At 33.2% G+C, this 25,176-nt stretch overlaps 3 protein-coding genes across 3 annotated transcripts; all 3 read right to left on the reverse strand.

Annotated features, from left to right (window-relative positions):
* Positions 1-8,712: 8,712 nt before the first annotated feature.
* LOC117916267 (acanthoscurrin-1-like) lies at positions 8,713-9,054 on the reverse strand. Its single transcript, XM_034832217.1, has one exon. The coding sequence runs from the start codon at positions 9,052-9,054 to the stop codon at positions 8,713-8,715; it is 342 nt and encodes a 113-aa protein (XP_034688108.1).
* A 973-nt stretch (positions 9,055-10,027) lies between these two features.
* On the reverse strand, positions 10,028-12,799 carry LOC117916237 (capsanthin/capsorubin synthase, chromoplastic-like). The gene has a single exon (XM_034832180.1). The coding sequence runs from the start codon at positions 11,733-11,735 to the stop codon at positions 10,245-10,247; it is 1,491 nt and encodes a 496-aa protein (XP_034688071.1). The 5' UTR covers positions 11,736-12,799; the 3' UTR covers positions 10,028-10,244.
* A 167-nt stretch (positions 12,800-12,966) lies between these two features.
* LOC117916238 (vesicle-associated membrane protein 714) lies at positions 12,967-23,217 on the reverse strand. Its single transcript, XM_034832182.1, has 4 exons — positions 22,855-23,217; positions 16,154-16,344; positions 15,795-15,958; positions 12,967-13,433 (listed from the first exon to the last, which is right to left on the reverse strand). Exons 1-4 carry the CDS (start codon positions 23,069-23,071, stop codon positions 13,343-13,345), a joined length of 663 nt encoding a protein of 220 aa, XP_034688073.1. The 5' UTR covers positions 23,072-23,217; the 3' UTR covers positions 12,967-13,342.
* Positions 23,218-25,176: the final 1,959 nt, after the last annotated feature.

A 25,176-nucleotide genomic window follows, 5' to 3' on the forward strand; every position in this document is an offset into this window, starting at 1 on the left:
CTTCTATCTCTTTCAGAATGTTTGTTCAACCGATCAAGGTTGAACCTCAACCGGTTGAGGTCTGATTGAGGGGCGGTCAAGGGGTAGTCGAGGTCTAACAATCACCTGTCAAACATCAAATGCTAAACAACTAGTCAATTGGTCGAACCGGAGCTCGACAAGACGAATCCCCAACGGCTAGTTTGACTTTTTTTCCTCTATAAAAAGGCTCCAATCTTCATTGTTTCAATGACTTAAGTTTTCTAAACCTTTCTTGAATATATTTGAGCCTTGGAAGAGTGTTTTTGAGTGCACCATTGTTCTAAAACTTGCATATAATTAATACACCTTTCAATCCTAGTTTTTCTTGTACAGTTGAGCCTAAAGTTTTATACTAGGATTTTGTGAAATTATTTGTAAATATTTGAGAGGAAAAATCTAATTGTGAGATATCACTTAGGGATTCTCAAGTATGGGGTATCACTTGAGGGGTTGTTCAAGAGTGAAGTATCTCTTGAGGATTGTAAAGAGTGCTTGGAGCCAAAAGTCCAAGAGGATGGATTGGAACCACAATCCAAATGTTTTGCTTGAAAGCTTGGTTTGAAAGCCTTGAAATAGTGGAACCTCAAGCTTGGGATTTAAGCTAGAGGAAAGTGGACGTAGGCCAAGTTGTGCCGAACCACTATAAAAATCTTGTGTTTACATTCTCTTTTCCCTACTCTTTTACTTTATATGCAATTATATTTATATTGTTTTATTATATATTTGCATATAATTGTCTTTTACATTCATATAATTTAAATTTACAAAACGAGACCATCATTCTATTCACCCTCCCTTTAGGGTGATTACTTTAGGTTGGATTAACCTAATTTTTCTAACAAGAACAATTGCATTAAGTTAATACTTTTTTTTTCTCATTCAAAGCTCTTTCAAAAGTACATTCAATTCTCAACTTGCAAATTCTTTTGCACACCTTCAAATCCATCCTAGTATTTTCTTGTGCAGAGAGCCTAATTTGCTACTAGGTTTGGGTTCTTAAATTCATTCTTATCTACCCCATTATGAGATAAGTTATTCAAGTAGATTGATTACATGAAGAGATTGTGAAGGTCCAGTGAAACTAGTCTTGAAGAGAATGAAACCCTCACTTAATTAGGAACTTGAGAGAGTAAGTGGAGGTGACTTATTGAAACACTATAAAAGAGTTTGCATTTCATTTCTCTCAACTTTTTTATATTGCTCTTGATTTATTATTTGCTCTTCTCATATCTTGCTTGCATTTAATTATTTTTTTAAAAAGTTCTAATACCCAATTCACCCCTCTCCTCTTTCTTGGGTGATTATCTTAATTTAATTAGACATTTTTCACAAATATGAATAGCAACTATGGTCGCATTCAACTCCTTTCTTCTTACTTGCCAAACTTAAGCCACGTGTAAGGAATTGGTCACTATCATCACCACATGGGTGTATGTGCAAACACAAATTCTTTCATGATAAACATCATTGTTGATTGACAACTGAGACACATTTACATCAAAGAAATTCCCTAAACCTATTAAAGGTGCCTAACAAATTTTTTTGCTTGAGTTAGTCGTATAATTGACATTTGGAGACTTGCTCCTTAACTTTGTAGATTTGTTTCAATCAATGATCCTACTAGTAGTAGGTGTTGCCACAAAGGCTAAGAATGAGTGTGTTTCCCCACTTAATGCTTAGACTTAGATTTTATGAAAAATGTTTTATTTTTAAAAACTATTTTTCATTTGAGTTTTGAAGTCATTACTTACTATTATTATTATTATTTTTGAAGGGAAACAAAAGAAGAAAGAAAACTCTAAAAATGACTCTATGAATGGAAAAAAAAAATGTCTATGGACCACGATGATTTCAAGGGTTCGAATTCCTATCAAGAAGGTACATGGATAAGTCATAACACTTCTCTAAGTTTATACACTATGATCTCTGATAAATAAGTAGAGGAAACTCTGAGATTTTATTAATTAACTAATTGACATATTAAAAATAAAATAAAAAATATGAATGATGGTCAAAGCATGATGAACAAAAGAAATGAGAAAACACATGAGTTTCTATAAAAAATATATACAAAAAATCCTCAATTATTTATTTTAAAAAATATTATAAAAAGGAGCAACTTATTTTCAAGATACTCTCTTAGAATTTCAATTATTCATTAAAAAAGAATGTTAGAAAAAAAAATTATGCCAACAAAGAAATCTTAAAAAAAATTCTCAATTATTTACTAAAAGAATTAGGATTTTAACTTTTCAATATTTTCAAGAAATTCAATTATAAGATTTGATATAATAAAAACTTTCTAATACCTTAAATTGTTTATAAAAACCATTTGAGGATAAATCTTTAAAGAATGCTTGCATTTATATAAAAGTTAACCATATTTTTTGTTTTTAAAGAATAAAATACATGAAATGTATAACCAAACATATTTTTGTTTTTTTTTTAAATTAAGATTGTCAAACATGTTTACCATTTATAAAAATAAAAAAATATAATTAATTTTTTTTAATGATTTTTTAATGGTAAAAATAAACGTGTAAGCAATGACAACCTAACTACTCAAGTACTTTGTTGAATTCCTCCAAGTATAAATTTTAAACCCACTTTGCCATTCAATTTTCATTAAATAGAAACTCCCAAAGATCCTTAATCAATGAAAAATCTTGGGTTAATTTTACCAAAGTTGTTAATTAGTTCAAGATAACATTTTGAGTTAAAAGCCCTATAGCTTAAGCACTCCCAATCCATGCAAGCGATAAAAAAAATATAAAAATTAATTTAATAAGTATTTAATTATTGAAATGTTTAACCTAAAGGTTAATGAAATTCCAATTATGATATAAAATTCAACCCAAAAGAATTCCAACAAAATTATCTTCACCCTAAAACTATTGTAAAAGAAACTCATTATGAAATTACCAATAAATGAATTATTAAGAAAATCATTTGTATATGAAAGATTAATTGCAAATCAAAGTTTCTACACCCATAAACAATACCACATGATAGATTATACTAAACAACATCCTAAACTACAATGTTCTTTAAAAAAAAAAACCTATTTGTAAAAATACCCTACTATTTATAAAATTCAAATTTCCAATTTTGCTCTCATTTGATTGACAAAAAAATATCCCTTAAACACCTCAAAAGTCAGTATTACTACTTGGTTCAAAACCCTAAGAGTTCAAGACAAGTACTCGAGTGTGTACTACTAGTGTGCACATTGCAATACATGTTCATGTTGCTTTTTGTCAATAATACAATGCACACCACTCTTACCTTAATGCGCACAAGCCTTAGGTTGTGAGGCTTTTTGCCTTTTAGAAAATTTCAAGTTATTCTCTATTATCAATTATGAATCTCTTGCTATATTTTCACTAAATAGTACTTACAAGACAAAAAAATTTTATATTAAATTAAATTATCACACAAACAAAGTCAATATGAATATGTGATTAATGACCATGATTTGCATAAGAAAGAACTTTAAATTGATTTAAAGTGTGTTTGATAGTGTTTATACTTGAAGTATTTTTAGTGAAAGTATTTTATCTTCAAGTGTTTTTAAGAGAATCACCTATCAAGTGTTTCTCCAAAAAACAATATAAGTGATTTTTCAATATAAAAGTAATTTTTCAAATTTGTACACTATAAGTGATTTTTCAAATTTGTAAAAGTATTTCCCAAATTTTACCACACAACTGTTTGTTTTTTCAAAAAAAAAAAAAAAGAGGCTAAAAACACTTCCTAATATCTCTACTAAATAGATTCTTAGTTATTCTAATGAAAATAACAATTGTTAAACAAATCATCTTCATCCAAACATGAGATATATTATTTCATTATTTTTTCATAAATAAGGATTCTTATTATAAATTATCTTTATCCAAACATGAAATAAAATAAATGATGAGATATACTATCTCATTACTTTTTCATATTTCCTATCCATGGGATATGATAATCTCAAATTGAGATATAAGATGGATATTCAATGAATTATAAATTTACTCTTTTTATTGATTTCTTAATATATTTTTTCCAATTATTTTATTACTCAATTTTCAAAACAAATAATGTTGATTAAATGTACTATGTTTTTTATTTTTTATTTTATTCTTTTTACAAATTTAAATATAAACATATTATAATATATCTAATAAAACATATAATGAAATATATTATTATAAATGATATTCTAAGGTACATATATCCTATCTTGTAACCAAATGTAACCCAAAGCTATATTTAGTTAATTTGATATAAGATAGAATAAAAGAAGAAATAATATGTTATATTATAAATTTTTTATATTTTTATATTTTATACTACAATGCTTTTTATTATTCATGCCAAACAAAGAAAATTATGGCTTTCACTTGAATTATTTAGTGTAGTAATTAGGTCAAAGCCCACAATAGATTTCCCAATATTATTCAAGTAGCATTGAATAAATTGGGATGGTATATATATATATATATGTGTGTGTGTGTGTGTCTTATAATAATTATGGATAATGTTGAATTTAAATAATAAAATTAGCATTAAGTATAACTTAAATTATTTTTTTTGAATAAATACTTGAACTAAAATTGTATTTTATTCTCATTCTTTTTTGTAATATATGAGGAAATGTTGAATAATAATACAATTAAGATTATGTTGTAATTTTTTTTTTTTTTTTTGAAGATAAAATAAAGTTGTTAATTGTAAAATCTTAAACATTCCTATAAATTAGGATTAGATATATAAATTTTAAGAAAAACAAGAAAAAACGAAAACCACTAGTCACAGAATGGTGGCTTCCGTTATGAATAATAAGAAAAGTTCAAACTTTCATATTATCTTATATAATTTTTAAAAAGTAGTTTTTAATTTTTATTTTTATTTTTATAAAAGATAGGTAAAAGTGTGTTTCTAGTAAAAATAATTATAAAATAAGAATCATTTAAAAATAATTAAGGTAGGTCTTATATTATTAAAAGGTAGTACCTTTGACTAAAAAGTGAATGAAATATTAATTAATTTTATATAGCGGTTTGATATTTGTATTTTATAAACTTGGATTCCTATTTTGTATTTTTTCGATAAGGATGATACATCTTTTATAGTTTTGTCGACAAGAAAGTTATATTTTTTATGAGGTTATTTTCTTTTATTTTTTAAATTTTCTCTTATTATAGTTTTTTAATTAAATTATTTCTTTTTATAGAACCATGCTATTTATTAGTCATGCCAAACAAGAAAAATCATGACTTTCATTTGGAAAATCTAGTATAGTAATTAGGTCAAAGCCCCCAATAGATTCCCTAATATTATTGAATTATATGTAAAAGGTGTATTTTATTTTTCTATAATAATAATAATAATAATAATAATAATAATAATAAGTCATAGATATTAAAGAATGAAGACATTTCCTACCTAAAATGTAATAGTAACGTTATTTTGACCATGTAACCAGACAAGACGTGCATTTTATTTTTCTATAATAATAATAATAATAATAATAATAAGTCATAGATATTAAAGAATGAAGACATTTCCTACTTAGAATGTAATAGTAACATTATTTTGACCATGTAACCAGACAAGAGATGAAATGATGCTACTTTTTCTCTATGACATAGAAAAGTGTCATTTCTCTCTCTAAAGTATATAAATATTTTTTTTCTATTTTTAAGAACATAATGTAATTTTTTTTAAATGTTCTAATTATAAATATTATTAATAAAGAAATAAAAAATTACCTATTAAATTATGAATTGTAGAATAATTTTCAAATAACACTAAATATTTGAGAGATTTCATGCTTATTTTAATAGCAAAAATTGAAATGTGATATAATTTTTATTTAAATAAATATAGAATATTGAAATTTAATATGTTTTTTTTTTTAACAAACTAAATATAAGTATAATATAACAAATCTTATTAAATATAATATTTTAAATATCATTTTCATTGGATATAATATCCAAGATATCATATTTTACTAAAAATGATGTACTAAATTAAGAATAATATCTTAAGATAAACATATCTTTTCTTATATTTTATCTAGTCAATCCAATTTTGCTCGAGTTCATACCTAGTTGGTTGGATATAACATGAAATAGGTAAGATAAGAGATGAAATAACATATTTTATCCCTTACTTGATTGACCTTGAGATATGATAATTGATAAAATAACTTATTATATCATATGTTCAACTAAATACGAGATAAGATAACTAGTAAGATATATTATTCAACTTTTTTATATATATATTTTCTATATACAATATGGTAATCTCAAATTGATATATATATATGAGACAACATAATATAATTTATTTATAAAAAAATACTTATTAAATTATAAATTGTAGAACAATTTACAAAGAATCTTAAACATGAGAGTGAAACTTTATACTTTTTTTAATAACAAAATTATGATACAATATAAATTTTATTTTATACAAATATTGAATATTAAATATAATTTTTTTTTCATTTATTTTATTATTATTTTTACAAAAAAAATATAAGCATGTTATAATATATTTAATAAAACATCTAATGAGGTATTTTACCATAAATAATATTTTTAAGGTATATACACGATAGTCACCAAACATAGCCCAAAGCTACATTTAGTTGATTTGATATAAGATAGAATAAAAGATGAAATAATATGTTCTATTATAATTTTTTTTTTTTTTTATATATTTTATACTAACATGATTTTTATTATTCATGTCAAACAAAGAAAATTATGGCATTCATTTAGATTATGTAGTGTAGTAATGAGGTGAAAGTGATAATAGATTTTCCCAATATTATTCAAGTAGCAATGAATAAATTGGGATGGTATGGAATCTATAGATAATGTTGAATTTAGATAGTAAAATTAATATTAAGTATAATTTCAACTATTTTTATTTGAAAATATACTTGTACTCAAATTGTATTTTCTTCTCCTTTTTATTATAATATGTGAGGAAATGTTGTATGATCTAATTGAAACTATTTTAATAATTTTAAGAATAAAATTTAGAATAACTATAAAATCTAAAACAATCCAATAAATTAGGATTAAAAATAAAATTCTAAAAATAAAATATTGTTATGTTGTAACGTTAAAAGGGCATGTTTATAATGAATTTTTATATTTAAATTTTAAAAAATAAAAACAGAATTAATAGCATAAATAAAATTATTTTATTTAATATAAAATAAAATTATTTAATTTATTTTTAATAACTAATAGATATATCCATTATTTTATTTTATTTTTATATAGATATTGATAATAATCTTGGTTGTAGTTACTAGTTTTGAAATTTAATTTATTTTTCTATACAACTACAAAAAAAAATGAAATGAATAACAAACTTAGTTAAAACATTTAGTGCATTTGAGGATGATAAATCTTTTATAGTTTTATCAACATATAAAATTTAATTTTTTTTTTTACCATAAGGTTATTTTTTTTAATTAACTTGTATCATAATTTTTTAATTAAATTATCTCCATTTATAGCAACATGCTTATTATTAGTCATGCCAACCAACAAAAATCATGGCTTTCATTTTGAAAATCTGGTGTAGTAACTTGGTCAAAGCCCACAATAGATTTCCCTAATATTTCTTGGAGTACAAGTGTGAGTGAGTTTTATTTTCCTATAAGAGATAATAATAATAATAATAATAATAAGTCATAAATGTTAAAAAATGAAGGCATTTCCTACGCATAAGGTAAACAGTAACATCATTTTGACTGTGTAACCAAGCAAGACATGAGAAGGTGCTACTTTTTCTCTATGACATGGAAAAGTGCCACTTGTCTCTTTGAAAGTTTGTTTTATTCATAAAATGCCAAAAAGTAAGAGCTATTGAATACGGTAAAACTCAAAATGGGTTTATAATAATTATAATAATAATTATTAGAATTTGATGAACCACCCTCTACCACATTGTAATGAAGTTGGGGATATTTTGGAATTAGATTATCAAGTCAAATTAGACACCTACAAAGTATAAGCCTTGAATGGTGGCATGAAAAACTGTAGAATAGTAAGCCCACCTAAAGCTGAAGAAGAAGTCATCACCCATGAATATATATATAGGGGCCACCCCTTGAGATATTCATACCAATCTTGGTACAAGCTAGCTTTGCTTGATCTTTCTTCATTGCTCTTCTTCTCATCACTCATCACTTTACTGCCTTCCTACATTTATCATGACACTTGAAGAGACTTCCTCCAAGTCATGCTTACTACTATTTTATCTAGTGGTTTTATTCGGTGTTTTGCTTCAAAATGGCGTTGCAAGAGAGGTTAATGTAGCTTCCATGGCTACTAGCTATGGTTCATTTGCTTCAGCATCACTAGAGCTTCAACATTTGCCTCTTCAACCAAGGTCTCTTTTGTTATATCCATCACCATCAACTCCTCCCCATCACCATAACTACCACCCTAAGCCCCCGCCAGCTCAAACACCTCCATCGCCAACTTTTAAGCCACCACCAACCCCTACCCCTTCCCCACCTCGCACTCCTCCATTGAGTCCACCACCTGTTAAAACGCCTCCACCACCAACTTTTAAGCCACCACCAACCCCTACACCCTTCCCACCTCGTACACCTCCGTCGAGTCCACCACCCATTTATAAACCACCACCAACCCCCACACCCTCCCCTCCTCACACTCCTCCATCTAGTCCACCACCTGTTAAAACACCTCCACCACCAACTTTTAAGCCACCACCAACCCCTACACCCTCCCCACCTCGTACACCTCCCTCGAGTCCACCAACCCCCACACCCTCTCCTCCTCGCACTCCTCCATTGAGTCCACCACCTGTTAAAACGCCTCCACCACCAACCCCTACACCATCCCCACCTCGTACACCTCCCTCGAGTCCACCAACCCCCACACCCTCCCCTCCTCGCACTCCTCCATCGAGTCCACCACCTATTAAAACGCCTCCACCACCAACCCTACACCTCCCCACCTCGTACACCTCCTCGAGTCCACCACCCATTTACAAACCACCACCAACCCCCACACCCTCCCCTCCTCACACTCCTCCATCGAGTCCACCACCTGTTAAAACGCCTCCACCACCAACTTTTAAGCCACCACCACCCTACACCCTCCCCACCTCGTACGCCTCCCCTCGAGTCCACCACCAAGCCCCACACCCTCCCCCTCCTCGCACTTCCTCCATCGAGTCCACCACCTGTTTAAAACGCCTCCACCACCGAACCCCTACACCATCCCCACCCTCGTACACCTCCCTTGAGTCCACCACCAACCCCCACACCTCCCTACCTCGTCCACCCCTCGAGTCCACCACCACCTTATGACCACCTCCAACCCCCACCCCTCCCCACCTCGTCCACCTTCCTGAGTCCACCACCAACCCCCACACCCTCCCTACCTCGCCCACCACCCACTTATAGACCACCGCCAACCCCCACACCCTCCCCACCTCGTCCACCCCCATCGAGTCCACCACCTCGTCCACCAACACCAACTTATCGACCACCTCCGGTCTCCACACGACCATCCCCACGCCCTTCAAGCAGACATGCAATATATGGATTCGGTCCTCTAGGCCTTATGAATCATTAACGTTTTAAGTTTGATTGCCCACTACAATCTATTCATCTTTGTCCCCTACCACCCTTGAAATGAGCTCAAGAAAAGGCGCTTATGTCACATCATCTTTTGTATGTGTTCTCTCTCCTTTTTGAAGCAATGTTTTTTCTTGCTTGAAATATTAATAAAGGAATTCAGAGGCATTGGGTAGTGATTACATTTTTTGCTTACCGTTTGCAACTTAATTCTATCTGATTAGTAGGACAATTTATTTCTTTATTTATTTATTTTTTATTATTTTTTTAATGAATGGCACTGCCCTCAATCTTCACCTAGCAATATATGTTACTGTTATTAACCATTCTCAGATGGCATGAGGCTCATTCAAAATCTTTTCAATGGGGCCGTTACAATTCAACTTGGAATAATCATTATTATTATCATTATGAAACATTGATTGCCAATATCATTATTGAAATAAAGGCTTGACAGAACTAACAAAACATATGCTCTTCAATTGAGAGAGAAGCCTTCCGCCCAAGCCACATGCATCAATCAACTGGATTTCACTACATGCACAAATATCATAAAAACAGAACTTGGAATTATTTTTTCCATTGTATCCCATCATCAAATAGTTTCGAATGCCAACTTACCCACCATTTTAACCAAAGGAGCAGGGCATTTTGTAATGATGTCAAACCTGGATGGATTTGAGGCTCGCCCGAACAGGGATAAGCTCAGCAAAGCTAGCTCTCTAGGAGACAACCTAGAGGAGAGAAACCCTTGCCAGTAGTAAGGATCCAAATCAAAGAAAGCGTCAAAGAAACCCCTGGTGCCATTCAAATCCAGCTTCAAAAGAGTCTCCATCCCAAAAGAGTAGAATTCTCTGGTACACCTCCTCTCGCTAGGCCACAAGCCATTCCAGACTCTGTGATGAAGTGGCTTACCTCTGATCATCCTGGAAGAGCCTAGGCATTCCCGAATTGTTTCAGCCAGGACTGGGGCCAGGGCCATGGTCTTAGCCACCATGTACCCAGTAGAGGGGTGGACCAGACCAGCGGTCCCACCAATTGCCATTACACTTTGAGGAATCTGGGGGAGGGGGCCTCCCATGGGGATCAAACACTTCTCGTCTTCAATTACCCTCCTCACTCGAATACCCAGATGCCTGAGTCTCGCAACCATCCTTCTCTTAACTTCCTTATACGACAACATTGGCCGGCTGACTAAGGAAGTCTCTTCTAAGAATATCAAGTTTGAGTTAAATGGCATTGCATACAGAAAGGTCGGGAGGCTCGAATTACCAGCACGTATATAAGGCTCGTTACCTAAATGGGAATCTCTCCAGTCCATGAGGAGCATCTTATCCAAATCAAATGGGTGACTATCAACTTCAGCTAGAATACCATGAGCAATCTGATAGCCATGGTTCCTTGGCTTATCATACTCTATAAAAGTGCTAGCAAAGCCGCTGGCATCCACAACTAAATTTGCCCTCAGCTTGCTTCCATCGTCACACTCAACCAGAGATTCAAACTCCTGGTGCTCCACTTTCCAAACCTTGGCCTTATGGAATTGGACTCCATAAGCAGCACAGATCTCAAGTAATTTCATCTTCAAGCGTTTCCTACTAACCCGTCCATAGGCGCGGTCCAAATACTTGGTTCTGTGGTCATCTATATGAACACAAGTCATGGGCCATGTTTTATCCAAACAATCTTCAAGTCCCAACCCCTCAAACTCATCAACCCACACTCCGTAGTTGTTGGGCCACATGGACAACGGGGAGGGGTCAATACAGCACACACGAATTCCATAGCGTGATACTTGCTCAGCTAGACGCAGCCCAGCAGGGCCAGCACCAATGATAATCACATCTAAGCAAGACTTACATGAGGAATCAAGCCACCGGAGATCAAAATCCAATAACTCCGCCTCTGATTCTGGTTTCAGGTCAAGGAAACTATCAAACTTGCTACTTTGAATATTGCTACAAACTTTCCCCCGACTGTAACGGTTTTCCGGAAGGCAGGATGGAAAGGTGGACAAAGATCGTCTCCCAGAAACCGAGATCACAGACGGAGGAGGAGGTGGTGGTGGCCAGAGTAGCGTTCCCATCTGAGTACTTGAACAAAGAAGAGAGTTCTAAGAAGTGCGATCAGCAGAATCAGTTTTGAGAGCTGAAAATATGGAGACAAGAGGCATCTGAGCCTATGGCAAAAGCAAATGATGCTCTACCACTCTGTCTTTGTCTTGTTTCTACTTTCTCTTACTACGAAAATCATACAAAAATGTTAAAAACGATGCCCCTATCCTGGGCCTGTCCCACCCAACAATACAAGGCAAGAACAGACTTAAAATAATATGGGCTCTTGTCTTATCAGTAGTGCTTAAAAATGGGCGGCCCAGCTGTAGTGGGGTAGGCAAAGTTATAGGCTTTGTTGATATTCAATGGTGACACGTCCTTGACCTCACTGGAGCTTCACCCTATTATTGTTAAAGGTAGTGCATGCGTTTGCTTTTGTCCGTCCTTTGTTCCAAGTTCAGAGGTTTTGACAACGTAAACGAGCGCAAATATGGAACGTGAAGCACGGGGGACGCTTTGGTAGATCTTAGCATCATTTCCAGCTGCCTGGGAGATAGCCTAGTAAAATTAGGCTAATTTTGTTCATCTACACGACCCTTTCACCTCGTTTTACCATATTTTGAGGGGGAAAAAAAACCACAAAAAACCAAAAGAAAAGAGTTATAAAGGGGATTTGTAAAACATTTTTCCCAAGAAACAAAATACAGAAATTAACCCAAACCTCCATTAATGTTGGCAGAACAGGAAAAAGAAAGACAGAAGATTTACTTAAGATGGTCTGACCAGATGCAATTTGGCCCAGTGACTGCATCAAGGAGTGGCGAATTACGAAATTAACCAAAGGATGTCAGCTAAGCTAGAGAGAGATCCTGCCCAATTAGGCCAAGAAGCTAATAACAGGGGCCCTCAAAGAGTGGTGATCCCCCAAGATAAATCCACTAAAATCCCATCAAAATATTAAATTTACCAAATACAAACTGTAGATTGTGTTCTCAGTAGTGGCTCTCAAAACCTGTAATCTGGAAAAGATTTGGAAAATTTATGACCATGCTCTGAAAGACATGTTTGTATAAATTTCAGGAAATTATATCATGCCCAATATGATTCAAATTTCAACCACAGATACAGTAAAAACAGCATAAAACTAGAAGATAATGATAACAACTACTCCTACCAAAAACTGAAACAGATAATATTTAATCAGACCAGATAGTCAAATAAGGCAGATGATGTTACAGAATGACCAAAAGCACAATCATGAGCTTTGACAATAAATGGTGGAATACTATAAAAATCCAGGCATTTACAGAGAACAAAGATGATCAACTAACAATGCAACAGAAATTATTGGTGTTCCAGGGTAAAAAAGAAAAAAAGAACAAAAAAAAAAAAAAAAAAAAAAAAAAAGGAAAGCTCACAAATGGAAGGTGCATTAATTGTGACAAAAAACCGATAGACCTATTTCCAGAACTTGCAAAGATAAATATGCTATATATTTCCATACACATTACATATTCATTGACAACGCAAAAAATCTGAATGATGAGACAGATTGGCTCTTCTCCCCAACATAAATACTTCTTCAGAAAGCCATCTATTCCATACCTTCAAGGAACTTCAGTATACCTAAATCCGCAAGTTAAGATCTGCAGGAAGGAAGAGTGATGCCTCCACAACAAGCGGCAATTATAATGTACAGCAGCACAACAATCAAGCATGTCAACAAGGCCCTGCCATGAAAGGGAAGAAAAGTTCAGGCCTCTAGGAATGAAATATGGATGGTCTTTGGCATTTTACTAAAAACTTCAAGCATCTTCAAGTAGCAAGCGATTCCAAAACTAATAGATTTTAAAAGCATATAGCTGATGAAGAAAGAAAATCCATCATCACTACAGAATGTCATTGTTACGTGAAAAAAAATAATGGACAGATGTCACAAGTTAATATCCATTCTCATTTACAGGATGTAACAGTATCAAAATTCTATTTGTGGATAAGCAGAGGACAGGTAAACTAGGTGTTTCTTGCTCTTAAGACACAAAATAAGCCAGCTTTACCGAAGAATTTATTGAATTTTATATTTCAAACTAACGCCAACAGCTTTTAGCATGTCTAATCATATGCAAACCCAACCTAAAAAAAGCAGCAAAATGAAAACAGATATACTGATATTTGTTGGTTGGCAGAACAAAACTCAAGGTCAGCAATAGTTTAGCTTAGTGGATGACCAAGTGACAATACAAATGGCCGGTTTCTCATCTTCATGAACCACAATCAGGATCTGGTACTAGTTTTTCTTATAAATACTTCATATTAAAGAAAAAAAAAATATCATGAAACTATAGAAATAATTTTCAGGAGGGGAGGGAGCAAATGTTGGGAAAAAGTATAATGCATAGGAAAAACCAGAAATTTTATATATGATTTGGGAAATATTTGCAATTTTAGAATATTTGTGAAACATGAATGATTGATCAATATGCGATCACTTCAAACTACATATATTTAATAAAGGGATTAAGTTACAATCTAGGACTACTTTCAGAAAATCAATAAATTTTATTAATGGCCTAGACAAAAACCCTCTGATCCAGCCTGGTATTATGGATCAGATAACTGGTTTCAAGGCCAGACGTTGAGGATGACACTGTGTTGAAAGCTAAGGACCTCTTGCATGATGCAAGACTGGGAAGTACTGAAGGAAGACACTTTATGCATCTCCACATCAAGAGGCTCTGTTGTTACAAAAAAAAAATAAAAATAATAATCAAGAAAAAGCAACTGCATGTGCTTATGGAGGAACATATAAAATTGTAATAGTAATCATGCTGTTGTGTTCGATTGAAGAATTAGTTGGTGTTTGTTTTTTTTACTTAATTCTAAATAGAACTTTAATGCTTAATAGTGTGTAATTATTAGGTAGTTTTTTTTTAATATTTTATTTCTATTAAACATTAAAAAGTAAAAAAAAAACGACATGTCACTTTTTCCATTTAGAAAAAGCCAAATATTTTGGCTTTTTCTATTCAGCAAAAAGTTTATAATAAGTCGTGAAAAAAGTAGAAAAACAAATAACCTAAAGTCTGAAAGCAAATTGCTTCCAGCAAAAAGTTGAAAAAAACAAACGCCCTCTTAGTTTGAGATGAATAATCAAGTTGAGAGAAATGGGGTATCCGATAAAATATCACGTGGTGGTGGGTGGGTGGGTGGGTGAGCAGGTGGTGATTTGGTAGTATCTATGTAGTGCAAATAGTTTCATGTAAGGTCACAATATTAATAAAGATGATAGGATTGGAGAAAGCTCAAACTGGCACTACAAGGGTAGTGATAATGCCTAATTGAGGCAGTGGTAGCAATGATGCCATAGGGTCAAGGTTATAATTATGTCAGTGGTGAGAATACTTTGGTGATAAATATGATGGCAGTCCCACCCCAATGAGTTGGTGTTAATGTGATGACCATAATGTCTTTTTCAATAATTCCATTCTTAAAACTAGAACTAAAACAACCCAATCAAGATACTTTTTCACATGAATTATTTCCTCTATCTCAAGGAATAGAAAGAAATTGTTCCACTATTGTGTGATAGATGTCTATATTAAATCTTCGAACAGCCCATGATGATAACTATAAACATAAGGAATGGCTAAAATCCACACCCACTGCTGTTCATATTTTTTGCATGTGTAGCCTCTAGTGCTATTTAGGGATGGTTCACCTATCATTTTGATGAATTTACGCAGACTCTTTCAACAGTTAATCTTACAACAACCTTTCTGTTAATTAGTCACTATCATCACATGGAAGAACATTCACATTTTCCAAGCATAACTGTCACTCCTTTTATTTAAAGATAAGCCTAATTAGTTGAGATTCATTTGGCTATACAATAGAATTTGGTGACAAGCCGGTTTTGTCATACTTTTGATGGGTGCAAAGCATGTGATTTGCCAGGTCTCTAATTATAATATCATTGGATTCAGTATCCCAGTTCAATGAAACATGCTTTAAGATATTTAGAAATCTCCATGAAAAGTGAAAACAACTTTCATAAACTTAGTGATGGGAGGCAGTAGAAAGGAGGAACTCACAAGAGCTTGGCATTTTTCATCCAAAGAGCTCGGCGCAAGCGCTTAGACTGCTTCTTGAAGTGAAAAGAACTGTCTTGCATTGTTGCAGTTTTGTCAACAAGAAGTTCAATCCTATCACCTCTCTCCAGTATCTTCTCAATGTTTTCTACCATGATGGTGCGTATCTGAATGTCAATTTTTAGTTGTCGTCAGCACAACATCATGGCCATAAAAATATTAAGTATTAACAAAAAGAAAAAGAACAAACTTCAAGATAATGTAACAAGTGAGAAATGTACACAAGTGTTACATTAGGTCATCTCCTGCACATATACACATAAATCATGCACAAACCCCCACAATGACAAAATGATACTTGCCTCACCAACTTCACCTCTGACACGATTGAGAGTATCTGCACTAGGATTACTAGAGAAGAATTCCATTTGCTGATGTAAAACCCTTGAAAATTCATCATTCATTGCATATGCAGGAGCGTAGTGGGCCACTTTCCCATAGTTCTTCATGAACCTCATCTGAATATCTTCAAGGTATGAAAATGGGATCCGCCCTGGATTAAAATGCCAATCATTAGACATGCATCTTAAAATCAGAAAGGGTAAAAAACAGAGAGAAAAACATGTACGAGTATGGAAAGCAATAAAAAATATTCAAAGACCTGAATAGATGCACATAGTTGTAGAAACAACAGTACAGGAATTAGGAGTCAAGAAATTGCATGAAGGCATGGCATGACAAGTCAGAAAGTGCAAATACCCCTTCAAAATAAGAAAATACATAAATAAAAAGGCCCTTGAGCCTTAATTTAAGTGGTAAGGGGTTGGGATAGGGTTGTGAGCCATTCCAAACCACAAAAAAGGGGGAGGAGGTGGGAGTTACATATCAAATAAATAAGTACACATGTTATGCTCTATTAGTTCAAGAGACAAAGGTACTGAGAGAAGAACACACTTAAATGGCATTAAGGAAGGCAATCCCTAAGCACATCCAAAAAAAAAAAGGAAGGGTTTCATTTTTTTTTTTTTTTTTTCATCAGAAACAAACATTTCATTTCCATAAAATTAGTACAAAGAAGGATGTGAAATCTTTCTAACCAAAAGCAATCAAAATCGTTTATTCTAGAAAACAAAGATAATAGCACAACTGAAATTGGTTACAGTAATAAAATCAATACCCAGGTAGAAAGATCCATCCGAAAAGGTGTAGTTCAAGATATCTGCCTCTACATGCCTTTATTAATGTTCCCTTTCAAGAAACCTTCATGTAAGGCCATCAATACCATATGTAGGGGAGAAGCCCCACCTTAGATACCCTTCCACAACCAAAACCCTAGCAGCTATATCAGCTATAAAGATGGGTTAAAATTCCCTTGTGTTTTTCATATATTCTAGCTTGAATGGCAATGATATCTCTAAACTAGCTCACTCTTTTCCCAATTGTGATGTTTGGGATGTTACTTACACTATAATGGTAGAATCCCCATGGATGTAAAGAGAGGAATCCAGCTAGCTCTCAAACTCCTGGTTTCAATTTCATTTTCCATTCAAAGCTGGATTCTTTATATATATATATAGGTAAAGATTGGTATGTATAAATTAGTAAAAGAAGAAAATACACCAAAGTATACAGGACAAATACAAGGGGCACCTAAAGCAATACCTCAAAAGAAAAAGGCACAAAAAACACCCTAACACTCAACAAGACCCCACCACTCTACCAAATCAAAGGCATTGAGCCTTCACTTAAGTGCAAGCTAACCCAAGCTAAAAGATTACAAAGGAATGAGAGTTTTATCAATTGGTCATTCTGTTCTTTAAAAAATAGAAGCTAGGTTCTACATGTGTATAAAAAACATGTGCAAGAAGAAGGACAAGCTATCCTTCACAAAAGAGACATGCAGAATAAGAGAAAATGCTGCCAAAAAGTGTACCCTAACACAACAGATAGAAAAAATAAAATAAAAATCAATTAAAAAAAGTAAAGCAAGACCGGGAGGAGGAAGGGAGAGAGAGGGAGAGAGAGAGAGGGAGAGAAAGAGAGGGAGAGAGAGAGAGAGGGAGGGAGAGGAAGGGGGAGCAACCCTTAAATGAGGCATAAAATCCCCTATGAAGTCCTCTAGTTTAGTGCCTCCCTCCCTAGCCAAACAATCTGCTAAAAGGTTTGCTGAGCAAGGTATCTCAAAAAGGAGTAACCACACCAGAACACATATTAAAAATTCTACAAAGCAATGAGTGCAATTTCCAAGGCCCTCTTTGCCCAGGAAAGAGCTGCAGTAGCATCACCATCCACAACAAATCATACAGCCCAAAGAAACAGCCTGGACCAGGCCTTTTAACAGCACCTCTGCATTTGTAACCAGACTCTATCCAGTATGCTTGCAGAAAAGCTCTAACCATTACTCCCCCATGGTCATTGAACATGTCATTGATACCCATTGGGCCCAGATAATCAACAAACAAACATCAATGTTAAACAGGCACCCTATTGGGGAAGATGAATCCCACTATGCATCTCCAGAATCCTCCTCCTCATCAGCAGGCTGATCTCTAGTCCAAAATGGCCGAGCTCAGTGCACTGAGAACTTCAAGGATATTGATACCCATAGGCATCCATCTGCCCTCAACATATCTAGCCAGATCATCCAAAATGGACTGCGTTGCTCACACCCCAAAGCACCCTGCTCCTAGCATTGCTTTCAACTTTCATAACTAGATTCTAGAATCCAGTAAATTAATTTGAAATAAACTATGTCAAATTTAAATCATCTTGTATAATCCTATTTAGGATATTTTCAAAATATAAGATGTTAGATAGTGTACAGTTATTTCAGTTATTTACTTTTCCTTTTTTTTCCTTATTGTATTGTGGGTCCCACTAGCATGTATATATATACCCAAGTCCAATGTGTATTATTAATAGTTTTTAATAACAAAAATTAGGAATTCTCCCTTTTCTCTCTTTTCACATAAGATAATTTTATCTTCCTTCAAAAAGGTAAAGCTTTCAATAATTATCCCCTAAAATATCATATTTGACTTGCTTCTAAGAAGAAATAAACATAAACCCCATTATCCCCTGAATGGGAAGCTACTTGATCTCATGCCTATGACTCATGTTTCTTAAATGGACTAACAACATAGTTTTGGAAGGCACACCTAAGGCGCAAAGGTATCCTAGGGCCTAGGTGCAAGGTGCAATCCAAAGGCATACACTTGGGCAAAGTGAGGCATAACCCGTGCATGTTAACTATACAACATAATGTAAAATTGGATATGCATGCATTTAGTTCACACTCACATATCACTAAATATAATCCAAAACTTAATTTAAACATAAAATAAATAAAAACCAAAAGAATATTTCTAAGTGTTTAAAAGAATTATCCAACAGAAAACTAATGCATATACAAATTTTAATACATAGATAGATATTTCAAGAATAAGAGTATAAAAGGAAAAAACAATAAAAAAAAATAAAAAATCAATGAGGCACTCCCCTTGAACAAGAGCCATGATATGACAGTTGAGACGAAGCAGCCAGGGAGTAATTGCCCCTTGAATTTACTCTAATAACTATGACTACTATTGCAGCTATTGCCCAAAAAGAAAAGCTAAAAAAATCGTTGCGTCTTTTCAGTCTTCTCATCTGGTCCAAACAATAAATTTTCCTTCACTTAAGATCTCAATTCATAAAATCCTGTGTAGTTCAAACCTTTCCAAAGCCAATAAGCTGTCAAAACAAAACACCGTATATTGTCTTTTAAGTGATCCACTAATACATCCTGTGCTCCTAGGTTACACCATGTTAGGGGTTTCTTAATTTAGCTTTGATTTACCAATTAAAGATAAATAAATAAATAAATAAAATGCCATATATTGTGTTTTTTTTAGAGCAAATTGGCTAGTAAGATACAAATTTGATAAAAGACATGATTGAGGTTGCAACACAAGAGGATTAATGCAAGTTCAGGGTCAATTCACGCCTAACCCGATGGTTAAATAGGCCACTTACAACCCAACCCAACACAACTCCACCTCTAGTTCAAGGTTTTCAACTCAAGCTCTAATTAGGCTCAATAAGAAGGCTGTTCAAATTATATTAAATAAATTACCTTATTTAGTTACACATATTGCATGCTTATTTTTTTAATGCCTTTATCTGAATGCTGATTGACCAAATATTTTCTCATAACAAGATACCAATTTAGCAACTTTCAAGATCAAAAAATGAAAAAGAAAATCTACCTTTCAACATATTGATTGACCAAACATTATTTAGATAATAAGGTACCAATTTTAGCAACTTTCACAATTAGTATAGCAAAAGCAAAATTTCAAAGACCCTAATCCATTTGGTCCACAGGTCCACTTGCTCTTTCAGCAGAAAGTCTTTGGAAGTTATGCATAGTGTAAACCTCCTTGATTGAGTAAACCCTTACATCAAGTCACCTAATCTAAATTTTGATGGATTCTCTTTAGATCATCAAAATATATTGAGATTGGGGGTGTATTTAGAGACCATAGGGTGATGTGGTTAAGGACTTCCCAAGTTTGCCAAAGAGGGATTGACTGTGGAGGCCAAGATCCTCGCTTTATTTGAAGGCATAACCCTTGTGAATTTGATGGATTGGCAATATTTTAGTTGAGGGAGACTTAGTAATAGTGATATATTGGGCTACTCAAGATAAGAGAGGCTCATGAATTTGATTCTTAGGTGAGCAAAGCAATTGACTTGACTAAAGCTTTGAGACGCCTTATTTCTAAGATTCCTGAAGCAACCAGTCACAGTGCACATGGTTTGGCCAACTGAAGAATCTAGCTTAATGTCTTTTGTGAGGGATTCTTGTGTTCCCTCCTTTTTGGTTGTGCCTTTTGGCACCTGTTCTATTGTCCCATGCACTTTCATCCACTATTTCGATTGACACTTTCTATATAACATTCACACTTTATTTGCCTATCAAAAATGGAGTACATAGGAAGTGTATAGCGAAAAAGTATATCTACCAATGATCTATGAGCAGGTATGAGAGTCACAATTTGACATGGACACAATATTTCATACATGGAAACTCCCTAAGGTATTCCCCCCCCCCCAGAATGTACACTTGGGATATGTGTTCTTCAGCATTTCTTTAAGCTTACACTCTGACCCGAGTTAGCATGGAGCACATGGAATCTTGTGTGACTCAGCAAGGACCTTTCCTGACAAGTTTTACACGCATTTGAGCATGGTTCCTCATTGAGAAATTTCAAAAACACCAGTTGCTTATAGGTACGGGTGTCCTCCATATTGCAGATAAAGCAACTTTAACACCTCTATCCCCACACCTAAAACACACACATGGATGCGACACACTGTTTTACTTCCTCCAACTAGCACCCTCTTCTTTGGATCCTCATTCATGCACCCTTTTTTATCTTTCCCTTAAGAATATAACATGAAACAGAATCTTAAAATATTGCTGTTCAACCGTCTTTTACAGAATTCAGTCTGTTGAAAGAGAGTTTGGTTACCTGTCAAACTGAAGAGGTGTTTGTGGAACACAAAAAGCCCTTTGCCAAAACCTTTGACCAACATGGCATGCCTAAGTAGCTTGAAGAAAAAAAGGCAGTCATGGTTAAATCATGACTCGCAAGAAGTCTTGGCCAACTGCTTTCATGACCCATCTTAAAGGCTTGAAATGATTGCTTAACTGCCACATCCTCTTCTTGGAATACCAAAAACTCAAGGTAAAATGTATATAAATAGCTTGGGAAACCATGCATAGTTTAGTTGGAAGCTAACTCATCTCATGCCACCAAAACAAGGGAGACAACTTGGTTCTTTCAATCCAATCCTACAAAAGCTTGACCTGATCTGACCTGAACCCAGGGATTGGTTTGGTTTATTGGGCTTGAATGTAAGCCCTTTGATGCAATTTTAGGAGTAAAGTTTTCAATAATTTTATCATAATTTATAATTATGATGAGTTGTTTTAACTTCAAGAAACTAAATTAATGCTTTTAGAAATTAAGCAGAACCTGATCCAAACCAATGAGACTTCATTCCAACTAGTTTCTGGTTCGGCTTATTTTACGTTCTATGTAATCTCATTTTTTAAAATGACTCCAGTTGGTTTCTAGGTGGACAGAACTCTGAACCAACAGAAACCTCCCTTAAACCTCATGGTACACATGGAAATAGGCGTATATATAAAAAAATTTGAAGAATGTTTGTAACTGATAATCTCTAGAACCAATTATGATGGAAACTAGGTTTACATAAAGAGTGATTAAGAAATCAGTCTAATAAGAAGCCAACCTGCTTGAGCGAAAAAAATCTACCATAGTGACAAATTGATCATTTCAGTTTCAGGGGAAAAAATATCTATCCAACAAAAATTTGAAATAAATCTGTGATGGAATAGAAAACCCACATTATTCCCTCATGAACATCCATATTGTTCCTATATAGAGTTTTGGACCTGCCAATTGATTCTCCAGTCAACTGTAGGAGTAAGTAGAACAGGGAAAAAGGAAAGCAAATAAGTTCCAAACCCAAAGAGTAAACACTGAAAGACGGTTTCACAGATAAGAAATTGTCATCGAGAAGGACTTCCATCTCTAATGATCACAAAACACAGCAAAAAGGTTTCACATATAAACGAATCCTCGTTGCACTAGCAAGAAAAGTCATGATTCTGAGACCCAAAAAAGCAAGATTCAATCTTCTTCCGCGTTTCAAAGTTCAACAATTTTGCGTTTATTATAATTCAAACCTCGACCAATCTCTTGATCAGACCGAAATACTTGAGGAAAGGAAAACACTTCCATCACCACCAAACTTCGCGAACAGAAAAGCAAACAAGTAAACAATAAGATCAACAGGGAAATGAAGAAGAAAGCATCAGATTCGTTTTAATTACGCGTTAAACCCTAGCCACCAAACAGAGCCACAATCACCAAAAATCAACACACAAAACCCTAGCTCCAGGGCCAGATCAACCAAAAAACCGAACAAAACAAAAATAATAATAAAACCAAAAATTAAAAAATAAAACGAAGAAGCGATGACTACAGACTTCCGAAGGTGTCGTTGGCCATGCAAAGGAACGCGAGTCCATCGGCTCTGAGTATGTGAAATATGTAGCGATCCTGCGAGAAACAGAGCCTGGAATCGGCCTCAGCAGGCAGCTTCTCAAGAATCCGACGAGCGACGGCGCCAGTGTTGCCGGAGACGGCGCTGAACTCAGAAAGCACCACGGTCCCTCTGGCCACCAGCGCATAGAGAATCGCCATCTGTTCAAGAGTGGAATCAGCGTGTGCCTATCATATAGAAGATGGGCAGTGGTTGTTGTGAAGGTAAAGCCGGCGGAGCCACCGGCAAGTCCACGGCCGTTCGGGTTTGAGTTTGTTGGGACTTAGAATTGGGTATCACATGTAAGGGGCTGTTTGGGAACTCCGTAATCTTCTACAGTAAAGCACACACAGGTGGCAGTATAAAAATGTTTCTTGCTTTAATTAAACAAATAAGGCTTAATTTATATTTATGATTTGGAAATAACAAATAGCAAATTTACGGCTCCCTTTGGTCTTTTTTTCTTGAAACTGTTTTATAAAATTTATTTTCTAAATTAAAAAAATAAAATAAAAAACACTTTTTTATATATATATTTTTAAAAATAAGATGTTGGACGAATTATTTTATAAAGAAAAAAAATCAAAACCCTTTTGATAATTAAATTTTAGTTTATTTTATGAAAAAATTTGTAAATTTAATTTATATAATATTAATTAAATTTATTTCAAAATTTATTCAAAATTGAAAAAAAATAGTTTTACAATTATAAATAAATTAAAAAATAAATACTTTTTAGTAAAATATGAATTCCACTATTATAATAAAATCATAAATTATATTTTTATTAAACCAATGATATTAGTATATATCATAAAATTTGGATATCAACATCTTTACAAAGATGTAATTGATTTTTTTAATAAAATAAATAATAATGATTAATAAATTTATTTAAATATGTAAATAAGTCACATTTTTAGACATTTAGTACTCAATCATACTTAAATTATTTTAAACTAATGAAAAAAATTTAGAAAAATATAATTATGTGCAAAGGAAAAACACTAGAATTATGACTCATTCTAAATAGTTTTGATTTATTATTTTTTAGTATTTTTAATTCTAAATTATTTTTAAAATTTATAGAAATTATTAATAAATCTAACACATTAAGTTTATTTGAAATTCATTTTTTTTTCAAAAATAAATGGATAATTCCCTAGTTTCATAAAAAAAAAAAATTAACAAAATAAAAATGCTCATTTAAACCTTACAAATAAATAATGCGCCAAATGGGTTTATCGCCCAATTTTTTATAGCTTTTTAAAAAAAAATAATAATAAAGCATTATGTATGTCCATATACAACCCATTTAATAATTAGGTCTTTCTATTTAATAAAAATTTGGACTACTAGATTGGGCTTAAATGAAGCCCAAAGGTAAAGCTAGTTAGTTAATGGGCCTTGGCCCACTGGGTGATGGGAACTGGATCCTTCCTTGTGTTTGCCCCACACATACCCACAGAGTAGTCCTGGGCCCAATTGCTTAATTGTGGGCCTGCGGCCTCTTGTAAATTCCATTTTATAAGATCTGAGCTTCAAACAAGCTTCTTAATCCAATGAGATTTCCTACTATATTTTTTAGGCAGATTTTTATTATTTGATATCTTACACCGAAAAAATGTCATCATTCAAGTATTAAAAATGCTATAAACACTTCATATAATCACTGCGAAACACACATTTAGAGTATGAACACTAGTAAACCTATTCTTAGAATGTGTTTGATAGTGATTTTAGATAGTATTTCTAGTCATTATAATGCTTGAATGATAAAATTTTTCAAATATAAGAAATGTTAGAAACACTTTTTAAAATCACTGTCAAATGTACTCTTAGTTTCCAATAAACTTATTTAATGTCATTTAGATTGCGTTTGGTAGTAATTTTACAAATTGTTTTTAGACTTTGTAATACTTGAAAAATAAAATTTTTGAAGTGTTAAAAATACTAAAAGTGTTTTTTAGAATCACTATCAAATGGACTCTTAATATATAACAACTCTAATAATCATCATCCATGACTATAAATAAAGGGCCCCTTGTTTCTAATTTATTCATCATGTTTTCTCTATTCCTTCTCCATTTGATCATTTATCTTTTAAGTCTAATCAGACATTCTTTTTTACGTTGATACCAATTAAACATTCTTTTCATTGATCAAACTAGTCAAGTATTTATTTGATCAAAGTATCGAACAATGTACAAAAGTGATCCGTTGTTTTTTATGATTTGGAGTACTATTATAATAAAAAAGTGATTAT

This window comes from Vitis riparia, chromosome 6 (assembly GCF_004353265.1).
Source record: "Vitis riparia cultivar Riparia Gloire de Montpellier isolate 1030 chromosome 6, EGFV_Vit.rip_1.0, whole genome shotgun sequence".
NCBI classification, from domain to species: Eukaryota; Viridiplantae; Streptophyta; class Magnoliopsida; order Vitales; family Vitaceae; genus Vitis; species Vitis riparia.